We start from the raw sequence: 15,559 nt of genomic DNA on the forward strand, positions 1-15,559 counted from the left end.
GTGTAGACTGACTTCAATTCTGAAAGAGGGAGCTCCCAATTTCTGTTATGAGAGTATTTTGGTGAAGAAGGGGTTTGGTGGATGTTGAGGGGATACATAGAAAATGACGAAAAACAATTGTGGGCTTTTTAATGTATCAGTTAGGCAAAAGCCACAACCCCAAAACATCTCTTAGAGATAAGACTTCATCTGCCGCCTGTGTTGAGGTTCTTAGAAGCTCTTTTTTTTATGAGAGAGGGTCCACAAAGGCATTCCTGTAATATCCTTAGAAGGTTTTCTTTTCTCTGATGGGGTACATGAGGCTCCCCTTAGATCTTTCTGAAATCTTATGTAAGGATTTTATGGTGCCTGAGGACCTTTCTCATTTACTGGCTGAACAGACTGTAACAGGACCGTTGACATTTCCTCCGTGGAATTGTTTGTTTTTCAGTTCTTCTTGCTCCTCTCTCATTTTATTATAAGCAGTGAGAATAAACCACGTAGCACACTAACACTTTGCCTAGAAAACTCCTAGCTTTACCATTTGAGGTCATTATGTTCCCGAACCAAATGCGGGTGTCCTTCCTCACGCACAATAAGGCCAACCTACTGACACCAAGTTGTGGTGAGGGAAGTGCGACGTCAATTGCAGGCACCAAACAAGGAGTCCAGGAAGCTAATGCTCACAAGGCCTGAACTCCCCAGCGGCTTTCTGGGAAAGGTTTTTAAAGACAAGGTGAGGGAGGGGGTTGTGGGGTGTGTGATCATCTGATCAGTTGGTGGTGAGGTCACTGGGAGTCAACAGCACCAACTTTGTGGTTCCAACCAGTCTGGAGTCTACATGTTTGTGGGCAGCACACACTTAATTTCTACCTGGTGGGGCTTTCAGTATTTGCAAAAGCAGCTCAAAGGATGTGGCTCAGAATCTTATCTACAGTCTTTGAGGAGGAAATAAAGTTCCTTGACTTTGTTTAATGACTAAACTATGTCTCGCTTGACTCTTTTCCTTTCTTTCTGCATTTTTTTTCATTTCTCTGATTAAATTTCCTCTTTGGAACTTGAGGAAGGCCTAGGAGTTTTCTACAGACAGGAGGCAGGCGGAGCACATGGTGGGGTGTGAGGCAGGCGGTCTGTTCTCGGGAGGCCCCATAGGGTCCTGGTTGGTTCCGATTAGGCGCATTTTCTGTTTTCCATCTACATCAGGTAATAATATTGAGAAGCTTTCTGCTGTTGCATAACAAAATCTCCCTTTCCCCGTGTTCCAATAACACGTTCCTTATGTTCCTTCAAGCCCTCATCAGCAACCTCCTTGATGGCTTTTCGGCTCTGTTAACACTCTCCCTAAGGGCTCTTCAGGCTTTCACTAACATTTTCCTCGAAAGTCTTCCAGATTCTGCTCACCACCCAGTGTCAAAGCCAGGGGCAGATGTTTTAAGATTTTGTGCCGGTAGCATCCCACTTCCAATACCAAATTTCTATTCCAGTCACTACTGCTGCCTAAAATATCTCCCCCAAACTCTACTGCATAGATAAAAGCACAGATGCTACATCTCTCATGGTTTCTGCTGGTCAGGAATTTAGGGCTGGTTTGGATGGCCAGTAATGGTCAGTGTCCCTCGTGCACTTGCTGCCCTTTCATGGCTGGAGCTGGCGTAGGTGGGGACTGGAAGGGCATCTCATTCTCCTCAATGGAGCCTCAGAGCCTCTCTGCGTGGTTTGTCTACAGGGACTCTCTGAGGTTTCTTCCTAGGACCACAGCCTGAGGGACAGCTCAAATGACTGCCAAGAGCTTCAAGAACAAGTATTCCAGCAATGAAAACAGAGCACTTTCTCCACATTCTTTTAGCTACAAGCAAGTCACCAGCCAACAGGACTCTCAGTCACGCTGTAGAAGAGGACAGGAGATGGGACATGTTCTTAGAATCATCTCTGGAAAATAAAATCTACCCTACCACATATGACAAAACAGTCGATTACTGACCATTTCAACCTAATACATACACAAGTGTGTAGGGAAAGAAATCTGGATTCCATTTTATTCAAAAAATGTTCATCTATTATTTTTAGTTAAAAAGAGTATCTTCCTCCTAGCCAAGGCACTGGGGATTGAACCCAGGACCTTGTGCACATGAAGCAGCTGCTCTACCACTGAACTATACCCTCCCCCTGCATCTATTAAATTGACCTTTATGTTTTCCTATTGTGTCTATCCAATTTTAGCGTGAAGTTCATACCAAGATTGTAAAATGAATTTGAGAGTAATTATCCTTCAAATATTTCTAATACTGCTTGTGTAACATGATGACCAAGTCCTTCAATGTTTGGTAAAATTTTACTGTTCAGTAATCTAGGCTTGCTACATTCCATTTAGGTAAGTTTTTTACTACAATCCAATTTCCTTATTTCTTATTGATTTAGTCTTAGATTTTCTGCTTGGTCGATTTTGGTGATGTACAATTTGCAAGAAAATGGAAATTTTAATCTAAATGGTCACATTTAGTGGCATGTGATTACTCCTGGTATTCTCCTATAGTTAAAAAATCTAAATTACTTGTGTTTGTGTCCCCTTTTTAAATCTTAGTTACAAATACTTCCTCATGAATGTTCATGAATCTCTCATCCAGTCTGAGAAAAAAAATTACAGATTACTTGCAACCTGTTTGCTGTTTCTCCTTTCCGACTCACTGCTTCCCCCACAGAGGTAGTCACTCTCCTAAATATTTTGGTTATCATTATCTTGCTTCATTTCATCGTCTTTATCACCTACACATATGTGCCTAAATAACATATAAGTCCTTTTTATTGGCCTTTAACAATAGTATTACATTATATACAGCCTTCTGAGAAAGACTTTTGTTACTCACTACTATATATCCAGGACTTGAACATGTTGTTTATTCAATTGTAGTTTATTTCACAGCTGCATAATATCCCATTGACTGTATGTAATAGTTTATTCATTCTCCTTTTACATCTTTATTACATTTGCTTTTTTAATTGAAAATTTTATGGAGATAATTGCAAATTCACCCACAGTATAAAAAGTAACACAGAGATCCCTTACACACACAGTCCAGTTCACCTCAATGTTAACATTTTGCAAAACTATAGTATAATATCAGAGCCAGGGTATTGACACCGATATAATCCATAAGACTTACTAAGATTTCCCCAGTTTTAATCACACTCATTTGTGTGTATGTGCATTAAGTTCTCTTTGTTTCATCACCTGTGTACATTAAAAAAAATTTTTTGGAGGGGAGAGGTAATTAGGTTTACTTATTTATTTCAGTGGAGGTACTGGGGATTGAACCCAGACCTCTCGTGTGCTAAGCACACACTCTACCACTGAGCTATGCCCTCTTCCCTGTGTGACTTGATTCAGCAAGCCAAGTATTTGTCTGACTCCCACCATCCCGACCACAAAGCTCCGAGTAAGCAGTTATTTCAGCAGTGTTGCAGAGGGCAGCCGAGGTCAACTCTCTGCCTTGAGATGAGATTTCAGGCCTTCAAGCCTGTCATGGTTGAGTTGAAGAGCCAACAGGACCAAAAGTAGCCAGGTCATCTCCTGCCCCAGATTTCCCTCATAAACTTAAAACTCTTCCTGTGTCCCAGAATCTTACCATCAGGGGCCACAAGGTTCATGGTATACACGAGCATCAGCACCATTTCATACCATGAGCTAAAAAGTATCCATCCTGGAACATAAACAAGAATCTGAAAGATTTTCTTCTTGTCTCAGGCAAAAACCTAAACCTCATACCCAGCTTTTCTTTTAACAGTTTACTACCTACAACAACTCCAGAGCAACAGCTTATCAATGAAAGCCCTTCAGTCACAAGAAACAGGAACTCATTTTCCTTAACTTTAGCAGAGGGCAATATTTTTATTGAAAAGATGTGAGGAAGTGCACAGATGACCAGAAACCCAGGTTCATAAAAGGGAGCATCACAAGTTATTCTGAGGAATCCATACGGCAGGAACTAATTGATGGTCTCAGTGCAATTCTAGGACAAGGATGAATGGGTTGGGCTATTTCCCTTCACATAAAACTGAATTAGAGACTCACACTCTTGGAGAGAGGGCACTGTTATTGGACGAGGGGTAGAATGCTGACCTGTGGCTGGTGGGAAGGACAGCCTGAAGGACGCTGCCACAAGGGTGCACACAACGCAGAAGGGGGGTTCCTCCAGAGACGTCTAGGCTGCTCCTACCAATCTGCGGAGAACAGACCAAACTGCTGGAGTATGGTCAGGGCTCACTCTGAGACTGTGCTTAGGAAGTGACCCTGTAACAACTTCCAGACCCATGACGCAGACCACTGAGTGAACAAACCCATCTGGGGTGAGAACTAACGCCTTTCATTTATTAAAAGCCACATGGTTTTAGTTATATTGCTAAGAAATAAAGAGACAATGCTGATACTTAGCATTTAATAGGGAGGATATTGGGGGATGTCATTTGACAAACTATCAAATATAACGTTACATTTAAAAATAAAATACCAGAATTTTAAAAAATGCTCTTCAGTGTCACTCAGGAAAGTCACACTTGATACCCCTTAACCTTCAGAATATGGTCCTTGCTGTTTCCCTGACCATTACTCTATTTACACATGAAAATAAACAACTTTATTCTCCACCAAGAAAAAGTCTTTTCTTTGTTCTAAAACAGCATCAGATCTGGAATATGAGTCCCCATGTAACATGTCTGTGGGAAAATGCTTTCCTGATTTATTAAATTTACGGGGAGTTCTCAAAATGAATTCCCCAAATTAAACCTTCATCATGATGCTACTACATCTGACGCAGGTGCTGCTCCTTACTCCTTCAGTGGTCCCCTTGTCCACAAAGATGTGCATGACTGATTTCTGGACTCTTTTGCACATTCATTCCAAATATGCCTGGCCTCTCCCTGTACGACTAATTTGACAGGACTGTAGTTTTAGGACTTCCCGCTTAGTATCCTGTCTGTATTGTCATCTGAAGCCTCCTGAGGGTCAACGTCTGGGTGAACGCTTCTAACATCCACTCCATTCTGAGTCCTCACTTGTGAGTTTTTCGATGTATTCGAAGCCCTGAATTCCAACAGAAGGACTTCCCACACTCAGAGCATTTCCAGGGTTTCTCTCTGGTGTGAACTCTCTGATGTTCACTGAGAGAAGACTTCTGAGTGAAGGCTTTCCCACACTCACTGCATTTAAAGGGTTTCTCTCCTGAGTGAGTTTTCTGGTGGATCTGAAGTGATGCCTTCCGAGGATAGGCTTTCTCACACTCGCTGCATTCATAGGGCTTCTCCGTTGAGTGAGTTCGTTGATGTATAATTAGCTGTGACTTCCCACAAAAGGCTCTCTCACAGAAACTGCATTCGTAGGGTCTCTCTCCAGTGTGTGTCCTCCTATGTATAACAAGGTATGATTTGCTGCTGAAAGCCTTCCCACACTCACTGCATCCGTAGGGTTTCTCTCCTGCATGAGCTCTCAGATGTGCAGTGAGCTGTTCCTTCCTGCCAAAGGCCTTCCCACATTCACTGCACTGATAAGGGTTATTTCCTGTGTGGATTCCCTGATGTACCACAAGCTGTGTCTTCATATTGAAGGCTTTCCCACAGTCACTGCACTGATAGGGTTTCTCTCCTGTGTGCATCCTAATGTGAACCAGGAGGTAGGACTTACTCCGAAAGGCTTTCCCACATTCACTGCATTTATGGGGTTTCACTCCTGTATGAGTTCTCTGGTGCACAACGAATGGTGACTTCAAACTAAAGGCTTTCCCGCACTCACTGCATTCATAGGGTTTCACTCCCGTGTGGCTTCTCTGGTGTAAAATAAGTTGTGATTTCCAGCTGTAGGCTTTCCCACATTCACTGCAACCATAAGGCTTCCCTCCCGTGTGAATTTCCTGATGGACAATGAGCTGTGACCTGAAAGAGAAGACTTTCCCACACTCGATACATGAGTAGGGCTTTTCTCCTGTGTGGACTCTCTGATGGGCATTAAGGTTTGACTTGGCACTGAAGGCTCTCTCGCATTTAGTGCATTCATACGGTCTCTCTCCTGTATGAATCCTGAGATGTACAATGAGCTGTGATTTACATCGGAAAGCTTTCCCACACTCATTACACACACAGTTTTTTTCTATACTGTGAGCTCTTTGATGCTTCAGAAAATATGATTCTTCATATCCGTGAAACTTTTCAGGACTCTTTCTTAGACAGCTTGTGGTTGAAGCTAAGTTTTGTGGCAAACTTTTTCCATGTGGGTTATACTTAAGGAACTTTTGTCTTGAAGAAATGTGGGTCTTGCTCACGTGAAGTTTTCCAAATGCATTACAAGCATAGCTTCTCTCAACACTTTCAAGTTCATCATTTTTCTGGTACCATTCTTTCCAACCTTCTAGGGAAAAAAAACAAAACACTATTTTAAAAACCATAATACAAACCTGATATAGAATTAAAAAGCTTTAGAACCGCCAGGTAATGAATCTTCTTTTGGTAACTGGCCTCTAACACTGGTTCAAAAGAAATACTGGCCAGGGTGGGGAGGGTAGAGCTCAGTGGTAGAGTGTGTGCTTGGCATGCATGAGGTGCTGGATTCAATCCCCAGTACCTCCATTAAAAATAAGTAAATGTATAAACCTAATTACCTCCCCCTCTAAAAAATAAATAAACAAAAAAATTATTTTTAAAAAATGGTCTAAATAAAGAGACAAGCTGGAAGAACTAAAAACATTAAAAAAGAAAGAAAGTAATAATGGCCAACTGCACACACAACGTTTAACTCAGTGTGGGGGCAAGGGGAAGTGAATCAAACCAAACCAAGTCCCTTTATGGAAATAGGTAGCAAAATAGCTAGCAAATTAGCAGTGACCAAAAATGTATTTTGAAACCGAAGTTTAAGAAACTTAGCTTGGGCTTACAGCCAGGCCAACTATTTTATACCTGAATTTTTTTATTGCAGGAGTTTACTGAAAAGCGAATTCACAGGATACAGATTGGCTAGGTGTGACATTTAGGTAGGTATGGCGAGATCTGAAAAATGAGACGGAGTGAGCAATGAGAAAATTAAGGGCAAGAGCATTTCAAAAAGAAAGAATAGCAAGCACAAAGTTCCTGAGGAGGGTACCTGCTTGGCATGGTTAAGAAACAGAAAAAAGGTCAGGACAGCCGAAACCAGTGAGTGAACAGAGTGAAGGCAGGAACCAAATTAGGCAGGGCTCCGAGGAAGTTTTCATCTTACGCAAAGGAGTCTGATTACAGGGGACCTCGATTCATCTTCTGCTTTTAAAAGGTCAGTGGCTGTTACGTCAAAAATGAATGGGAAAAGAGCAGAGAGACAGATTCAGAGCCACTGCAGTAGTCCAGGATGGCAGGGTAGGGCTGGGCAGTCCTTCTGGAGCTGAGTAATGTGGCTCAATCTGGACACAGAACTAAGAAACATGCTAAGGGACTGGATGCAGGAACCCAGGAGGGGAAGACTGAAGAACTCCTAGACTTTAGACTTGAGAAGCAGCTCTTTGAGACTCAACATACTGGGAGAGAAACACATTTGCAGGAAAAACAAAGGACTCTGTTTTGGATCTTATTACATTTGAGATCTTAGTTAAATATCCAAATGGAGACGGCAGGTAGGTAGTTAGACCTAAGTGCAGTGCTCAGTAAAAAGTAGGCGTCGACAGCACATACAAGGTATTAAACGACGTGAGGGATGAGGTCCTCTAGGGAACGCGTGCAAATTAAAAGAGTTGCCAAAACAGCCCTGGAACAGAAGACATTAGGGTTGGACAGGAGATGCAGAGAGAATGGTAAAGTCCATCTACAAGCCCCAAATAGTGTGATGTTAAGAGGGACAGACAAGTCTGGGCAGCTCCAGTCAGGCACACAACTGCCATCACCCCATCCCAAGACTGCTGCGGTGGGAGGGGGTCTTCAGGCGCTGTCCCACTCCCTCAGGACTTCTTGCTGAATGCTTTCTTCCCAATAGTGGCAGGAAAACTGAGGAAGAAGTATATTTCAGAAGTGCCTTCCCAGTCCCACTACTGAGGATGCAGAGTGGGAAAGCACAGGGGAGCTCTCCCGCAAGCACAGAGAGCCAGGAACAGAGTGCAGAACGGAAGGAGGAGGAGGATGTCCATTGTGTGGTCACAAGGCTGGGAAGGAAAAAAGCTTCCACTGTCACTATGGAAGAGCCTTCCAACCATTCCAATATAGGAGGGAACTGCTGATCTGGACAATTCCAAAGGGAAGAGGAAGAGGGGCCAGGGAAATAAAAGTAAGGCAACAAAAATCACTTAAAATCCAGATTTCAGAATTCTTTCAGAAAAGTGCCCAAGAAAGTTAACAGTTGCAATCTCCAAGTGACCAGAATGAGAAACAAGAAGGAAGCAATGGAATCCCTCCGACCAACCAGGGGAGAGAAGGAAACGAAACCTGTGGGTAAAGTTGAGGGATGTAACTGTGGAGGCAAGAGAGAGAAAAATGCCCAGGACCACGGGAAGGAAGGCAGAGAAAGAAGGTGCCAGAAGGAAGGAAACCAGCCCAGAAAGCAGCATTGGAGCAGAGTGCAGAGAAGGCACACCATGTTCTCGGGGCCACGTCCTTCCCTGAGGACTCTCGGGCTCAGCCCGAGTCGCCCCCGTGGTTCAGAGACTTCAACAAGAAGTTTCTGCACACAACACTGCCCGTGTGCCAGCCCCGGTTTACTCCCAACCCCCCATCTTCCCGGTTTCTGCTCACCCACCTGGACAGCTCTGGCGGGAAAGTCTGGCATTTATCATCCATGGCTCTTCTCCTTGCTCCAACTTGAAGATTAAATCAGGTTTGGAACCATGATACCCTGTTCAGGGAAAATCACAAAGGATGTGGGCCAAGCTTGGGCACTGAGGGATCAGGAGCTACAACAGGAAAGCACTCATTTGCATCTGGGGAAAGATTACAATTAGGAGGTGAGGGCCAAACAGGGTCTAAGAACTCAGGACCTCTGGAGTTCAAGTCCATGATCACTGAGTACTTCCAAGGCCCCAGGGCAGGTCAACAAAAGATAAAGGGGTGGCGACTTATGAGTCACTTACCCACAGACAACAGGTTGCTATAGTTTTCCAGAGTCACATCCCTGTACAGGTGCTTCTGCGTGGAGTCCAGTAACTGCCACTCTTCCCAGGTGAACTCCATGGACACATCCGTGAATGACAGCAATCCCTGTGACAACATACACACCGCTCGACAGGCTGCAATGACACCAGGACATGTGGAAAGATGCAGAGGACCAGGGAAAGGAGAAGCGCCCCTCCACGGACTGCCTCCCGCACCCAGGCCAGGGTTTACTTTGTGCGAGAATTTAAAAATACTGCTACTAATAACCGAGCCTCCCTGTGCCAGATATTATTCTGGGTCCTAAAGATTCCAGGACACATAAAACCCACTCTGCTCTCCAGAAGCTTTTGGGCTTGTAGACGGAAAAAACATCTATGCATACCAATAAAAGAAAAAGTTCAAAGTCTGATAACTCAGGGATACCTTCCACAGGGGTGGCGAGGACGATTCTAAATCCCTTCAATGGGGGGAGGGTACAGCTCAGTGGTAGAGCATGTGCTTAGCATGCACAAGGACCTGGGTTCAATACCCAGTCCCTCCACTTAAAACATAATAATAATAAAATTAAAAATTTTTTAAATTTAAAAATACATAAAACTAATTGCCACTCCCCCTCAAAAAACAAAACAAAAACAAATTCCGTTCAAAATCACGAACGAGACATGGATGCTCATATCAACTCTACTAGTCAGCAATGTCCTCAAGGATTTGGTTACAGCAGGAACAAAACAAAACACCAGTAACAAACATGAAGCAAGGAAGAAAAACTACAGTCATTATTTACAAACACCAGATTTCCTGACTAAAAAACCCATGAGAAACAGCTGACATACATGAGAACCAATAAGAAACATCAACAGGGTGGCAGTTTAAAAAAAATCGACATGGAATAGCTCTTTTTTATAAATATATACATGTATTTTTTTTTGTTATAGTCAGTTTACAACATTGTGTCAATTTCCAGTGTAGGGCACAATTTTTCAGTCATACATGAATATACATATATTCATTTTCAGGTTCTTTTTCACTGTGAGCTACCACAAGATCTTGGCTATATTTCCCTGTGCTGTACAGTATAAACGTGTTTATCTATTCTATATCTACCTGTCAGTATCTACAAATTTCGAACTCCCAGTCTGTCCCTTCCCACCCCCCTTCCCCCTGGCAACCACAAGTTTGTATTCTATTTCTATGAGTCTGTTTCTGTTTTATATTTAAGTTCATTTGTCTTTTTTTTTTTTTTAGATTCCACTTATGAGTGATATCATATGGTATTTTTCTTTCTCTTTCTGGTTTACTTCACTTAGAATGACATTCTCCAGGGACATCCATGTTGCTGCAAATGGCATTATGTTGTCATTTTTATGGCTGAATAGTATTCCATTGTATAAATATACCACATCTTCTTTATCCAGTCATCCGTCAACGGACTTTTAGGCTGTTCCCATGACTTGGCTATTGTAAACAGTGCTGCTATGAACATTGGGGTGCAGGTGTCTTTTTGAATTATGGTTCCTTATGGATGGAATAGCTCTTTGATACGTTAGTGGTAACCAACTAGAATTTAGAATAAGAAAAACCGCAACAATCTAGAAAGTACTCAGTAATAAAGCTTAAAAATACAGGAAAACATAACAAAAAAGACACATGTGAAAATATATGAGTGCAGAGGATTTAAAAAGGAAACACAATAGCCAAGATATGGACGCAACCTAAGTATCCACTGAAAGGTGAGCAGATAAAGCAGATAAAGCAGATATACACACACACACATACATGTACATAATAGTATATGACTCAGCCGTTAAAAAATCGAAATCTTACCCTCCGTGACAACATGGATAGAACTAGAGGTATTTACGCTGAGTGAAATAAGGCAGACAGAAAAAGACAAATACCATATGATCTCACGTACATGTGGAATCTAAAAAATTAAATGAACAAACAAAAACAAAAACAGACTCCACAGACACAGATACCAAACAGGTAGTTGCCAGAGGGGAGGCAGGTGGAAATAGGTGAAGGGGATTAAGAGGTACAGACCTTCAGTTATAAAATAAATAAGCCATGGGGATGTAGCATAAGGAATAGGGTCAATAATATTGTAATAACTTTGTATGAGGACAGATGACTAGACTTAGGGTGGTGTCATTTCATAATGTATGCAAATGTCAAAGCACTATGTAGTACACTTGAAAGTACCATAATATTGTTTATCAACTGTATTTCAATTTTTTAAAAAGAAGAAAAAAAGATGTGAGTAATTAACATTCATGATGTGTAGACTCAATGTGGCCAAGATTTTAATTTTCAACGAATTAATGTATAAATTCAATGAATTTGCAATCAAAATGCTAAGATGTTTCATTTTATTTCATCTAATTATAAGTATTTTCTAACACTCATTAACAAGAAATAAAATCATATGCTTGGACTACTGCTGCTACGATTAGAAAATGAATGTCAAATTACAATACTCAGATACGTTTTTAAGGACATCAGAGACACCCAAGGAAGCAAGAAGGACTAAATAAACCAAATTCCAGTGAGGGGAGAGCTTGTCCCGGGTAAGCTAAGTAAGGCTGCTTAATTCACTGTTGGGGGCGGGGGGTTGTCTAGCCTGCGAATAGGTAGAGAACCATACCAGGAGTAAGAGAAACCAGAGGAGACTTAGATGCCCCCAAGGAGAGCAGTTCTCCCCATGGGGCATCTCCTGAGTGCCAGTCGGTGCAGGAACTGGGTTGGAATAGCAGACTGATTCTCCCATACTCTCAAGGCGCTCAGGACACAAAGTACTGTGACGGAGGAGCCTGCAGTCGGCACCCCCCCACACCCGAAAACACCGTGAACCAACTAAAGTGGCAACCCAGCCCCAAACTAGCTTGTTGCCTGTTAAGATTAGGTGATCCGTCACTCCCTAACTACACAACAGAGGAAAGGGGAAATGGGCTCTAGCAGAAAATAACATTGGGGAACTATATTCAATATCTTGTAATAACCTGTGATTAAAAAGAATATGAAAATGAACATATGTACGTACATGTGTGACTGAAACATTATACTATACACCAGAAATTGACGCATTATAAACTGACTATATGTATTTCAGTAAAACAGAATGCAAATTTTTAAAAAAGTAACATTGAACTTCAGTCTCTGTGGTTGTTCCTTTTACACTAACACATGCACACACACACATATACACATACTCACGAGTAAAGAGAGAATGACAGAGCTAGTGTGGTAATAGTAACAACTGTGGAATCTGGGGGAAGGTTTTTTTTTAATACAATACAGTTTTTTGGGGGGGGTTATTTTATTTTTTGTTACTATTCTTGCAACTTCTCTAGTTTGGAAATTGTTTCAAAATAAAACATAAAATATAGGCAACTCCTAGGGCTTTCTCGCCTCACTTAAAGGGCCCTGCACAATCAGGTCCTTGCTATCGAACTCCCCTCCGCATCCTGCCAAAGACCCCTTTCCACTAGACAAGGCACCTGCTGGTTCTCACCTTAAGGCCACTGACTTCGCTGCATCCATAGCCTGAATGCTTCCTCTTCCCCGGCCCTGATCTTCCCATGATCATCGAGTTGTCATCCAGACTCTGCTGAAATAGTGGCTCAAGACAATGCTGCCAATCTAAGGCAGCCACCCAGCCACTCTCTTTCATGTGTGTGACAGTCACAACTTTGTGCTGTTCCTCTGACTTGTCTCCCCTTCTCCTCTACCCTCCATGGTGTCACAGACCCTGTCAATCTTGTTCACCCCCGCATGCCTTAGAAAATTACCTGGCATGATGGTCAATAAATGTTTGATAAACACGTGCACTCAAAAACAAGGAAATACTGTTTACATTTGCTAGTCTTTTAGTGTCTTAAGAGGCAAAAAAGAGCACAAACTCTGTTGGAGATTTGCAAATGTTAACCACTATATATAAAAATAGATTAAAAAACTAATTTCTTCTGTACAGCACAGGGAATTATATTCAATATCTTATAATAACCTTTAATGAAAAAGAATATGAAAACAAATCTGTGTGTGTGTGTGTGTGTGTATATATATATATATATATATATGCATGACTGAGAAATGATTCTGTACCCCAGAAACTGACACATTGTGACTGACTATACTTCAGCTTGAAAAAAAAAATAGAGCACAAACTCGGAAGACACTCTGCCTGGGTTGGAATCCTACCTCCACCGCCCTTGTCTCCTTGTTTCCCTTACTAGTTTGGGATCATGCGGAGACTCCCCAGTTTCCTCACCTGTGGAATGGGGACATACTTGCCTCATGGGGCCATGAGACTTTAACAGCTTCATACACACAAGGGCCCAGCCAACGGTGGTACCTCGTAATACCTATTATATCAACAGTAAAGTCTTCTTTATTTAGGTCCTGTATACTTATGTTCACTTGCTTTCTTTTCGTAGTGCTACTGCAAATATATTTTCTCTCACTGTACTTTCTAGACAGTTACTGTTCAAAGATGAAACGTTCACTGATTTTGAGGTTAATTTTACCACTCAGGCCACTAGTGAAATCCCCTTCTCACTGGCACCCAAACTTTTCCTGTCACACTTGATCCTCTAAAAAAGTCTATACTATTACTAGTTGTCCCTTTACATCTTGCTGTCCACAGCCTCATGCATTCCCCTTTGCAACACCCTTTTACCCTCTGCACCATCCTGAACATTCTCTCTGCTCCGGAAAACTGCTTAAGACCTAAACTCTAAGGACCCACTGTACAGCACAGGGAACTATATTCAATACCTGGTAATAATGTAAAATGGAAAAGAATCTGAAAAAAGTTCTGAAAAGAACCTGAGAAAGAATCTGAAATTATTATACATATATGGAACCACCTCGCTGGACACCTGAAACTAACACAACATTTTAAATCAACTCTACTTCAATTTAAAAAAAAGACAAAATTGCTTAAGACCTGTATCTTCTGAAATCCAAGAGGTACTTTTTGGTCTCATTAAATACTTCTGAGGCATTTCATATCATGGCTTTTAGGAAGTTCTCTTTTCTCAAATTTTCAGGGAAAAAAAATACTCTCCAAACTTTCTCTCACCTCTTGCACCACAGCCCTTTTTCACTGCAGTTCTATTCTAATCACTGACCTGAGTCTTCTTGGTCCTTTTCAGGGCTCTCTCTGTCTGTCACACCCTGGGCTTCCACTAACATAGGTGCCTTTAATCTGTATATTTTAGTTGAAAAGTCCCACCCGAGCTACATACTCAACTACAGGCACTGCATATTTAACACATACAAAGCCACACTCTGTCCCTGGATACCGGCTGGGAACATCGCCAGTGTGTGCCACAGCTCAGACGTGTAGCGTTCACTGTGAAGTCTCCATCAATCACCTGCCATAGTCCAGGTGGTCTACTGGTCCTCTCTTCTTACAAAACTGCTCCTTCCTGCTTTGCACCCTCAAATTCCTCTCCCCACCCATTCACCTGCTGTCCTGCCCAATGACTACCCTCCTCCCCAGACTACAGTGCCTCCAAAACAAGAAAGGTACCTCTTTTCTCTGCACTGCCAACCCAGCCTCAGGGTCCCGCACACAAAAAGATACTCAGTATATAGGTATTTGAACGAATGAATGAACAAAAAGGAGGGTAATTTCCTTAATGAGGCCCTAGAGGTCTGGACATGAAGACAACTCAGTACGTGTGTGTGAAAAAGGCGAAATGATAGAGGATAATTTCCTTCACAAGGACCCTCAGAGTTCAGGGTCCGCGGCTGGCAAAACAGCAGTATAACTGCCGGAGGAGAGGGCACCGGACACACCAGGCCAGGAGACAGGGAACCTTTCTGGAGATCCAGAGACGGGGAGCAGCAGGGGGCGGCGGGGGACACGTGAGTTCAAGCCCTGGGTGTTAACCATGAAGGGATGAACATGTCCACCCTCAGTGCCGAGACAGCTGTCACAAGGGAGAAAGTTCCTACTTACCCAACACGAAGCTGTTCGGAACCTGGTGGCCATCCCGCGCCGTTTCGTGCAAGCTGCGGAGGAGAGACCCGAACTCGGAGGGTCTCCTCGCTGCTCCCACCCTGTCCACCCAGCAGGGACTTCGTGGCCCACGGAGGGGGGGTCCGCGGGCACCAGACACCTGCCCGTCCAGGGCTGAGTCCCTCGCAGGGACGCGGCCTCTGGGCCTGGACAGGGAATCGGAGCGATAAGTCTGTGCCGCCCGCGGCTCTGACGCGCGAGCGGACGAGACCCGACTGGCTCCCTCCACGCCCTGGATCGACCTGGGTGGCTCGGCCGGCCGAGATCCTGGTCGGCGCAGGACGTTCCGGGCCGGGTCAACTTCGCGTCTCCGCCAGGCCCGCGGCGACGGAAACTCTGGACTGCCCGGGCCCGCCCCTAGGCACTGACGCCCGGCCGGATACAGCCCCTTAGGCGCGTACTTGACTGCGGCAGCGGCGCGGCGCACGCGGAAGTACGTCATGGCGGACGAGCCGGCCGGAAGAC

General features: G+C 43.3%; 1 protein-coding gene across 3 annotated transcripts; it reads right to left on the reverse strand.

The window, feature by feature from the left end:
* Positions 1 to 2,869: 2,869 nt before the first annotated feature.
* Positions 2,870 to 15,509, reverse strand: ZNF26 (zinc finger protein 26). 3 transcript variants are annotated; one of them, XM_014550878.2, is made up of 4 exons: positions 15,035 to 15,509; positions 9,048 to 9,203; positions 8,717 to 8,812; positions 2,870 to 6,373 (listed from the first exon to the last, which is right to left on the reverse strand). In XM_014550878.2, exons 2-4 carry the CDS (start codon positions 9,184 to 9,186, stop codon positions 5,025 to 5,027), a joined length of 1,584 nt encoding a protein of 527 aa, XP_014406364.2. In that variant the 5' UTR covers positions 9,187 to 9,203; positions 15,035 to 15,509; the 3' UTR covers positions 2,870 to 5,024. The 3 variants fall into 3 exon arrangements, with proteins under 3 accessions (XP_014406364.2, XP_032327344.1, XP_006175076.2); XM_032471453.1 differs by having other exon boundaries at positions 2,870 to 6,370; positions 9,048 to 9,174; positions 15,035 to 15,500; XM_006175014.3 differs by having other exon boundaries at positions 9,048 to 9,174; positions 15,035 to 15,499.
* Between the last annotated feature and the right edge of the window lie 50 nt (positions 15,510 to 15,559).

This window comes from Camelus ferus, chromosome 32 (genome assembly GCF_009834535.1).
Source record: "Camelus ferus isolate YT-003-E chromosome 32, BCGSAC_Cfer_1.0, whole genome shotgun sequence".
In the NCBI taxonomy this organism is placed as follows: Eukaryota; Metazoa; Chordata; class Mammalia; order Artiodactyla; family Camelidae; genus Camelus; species Camelus ferus.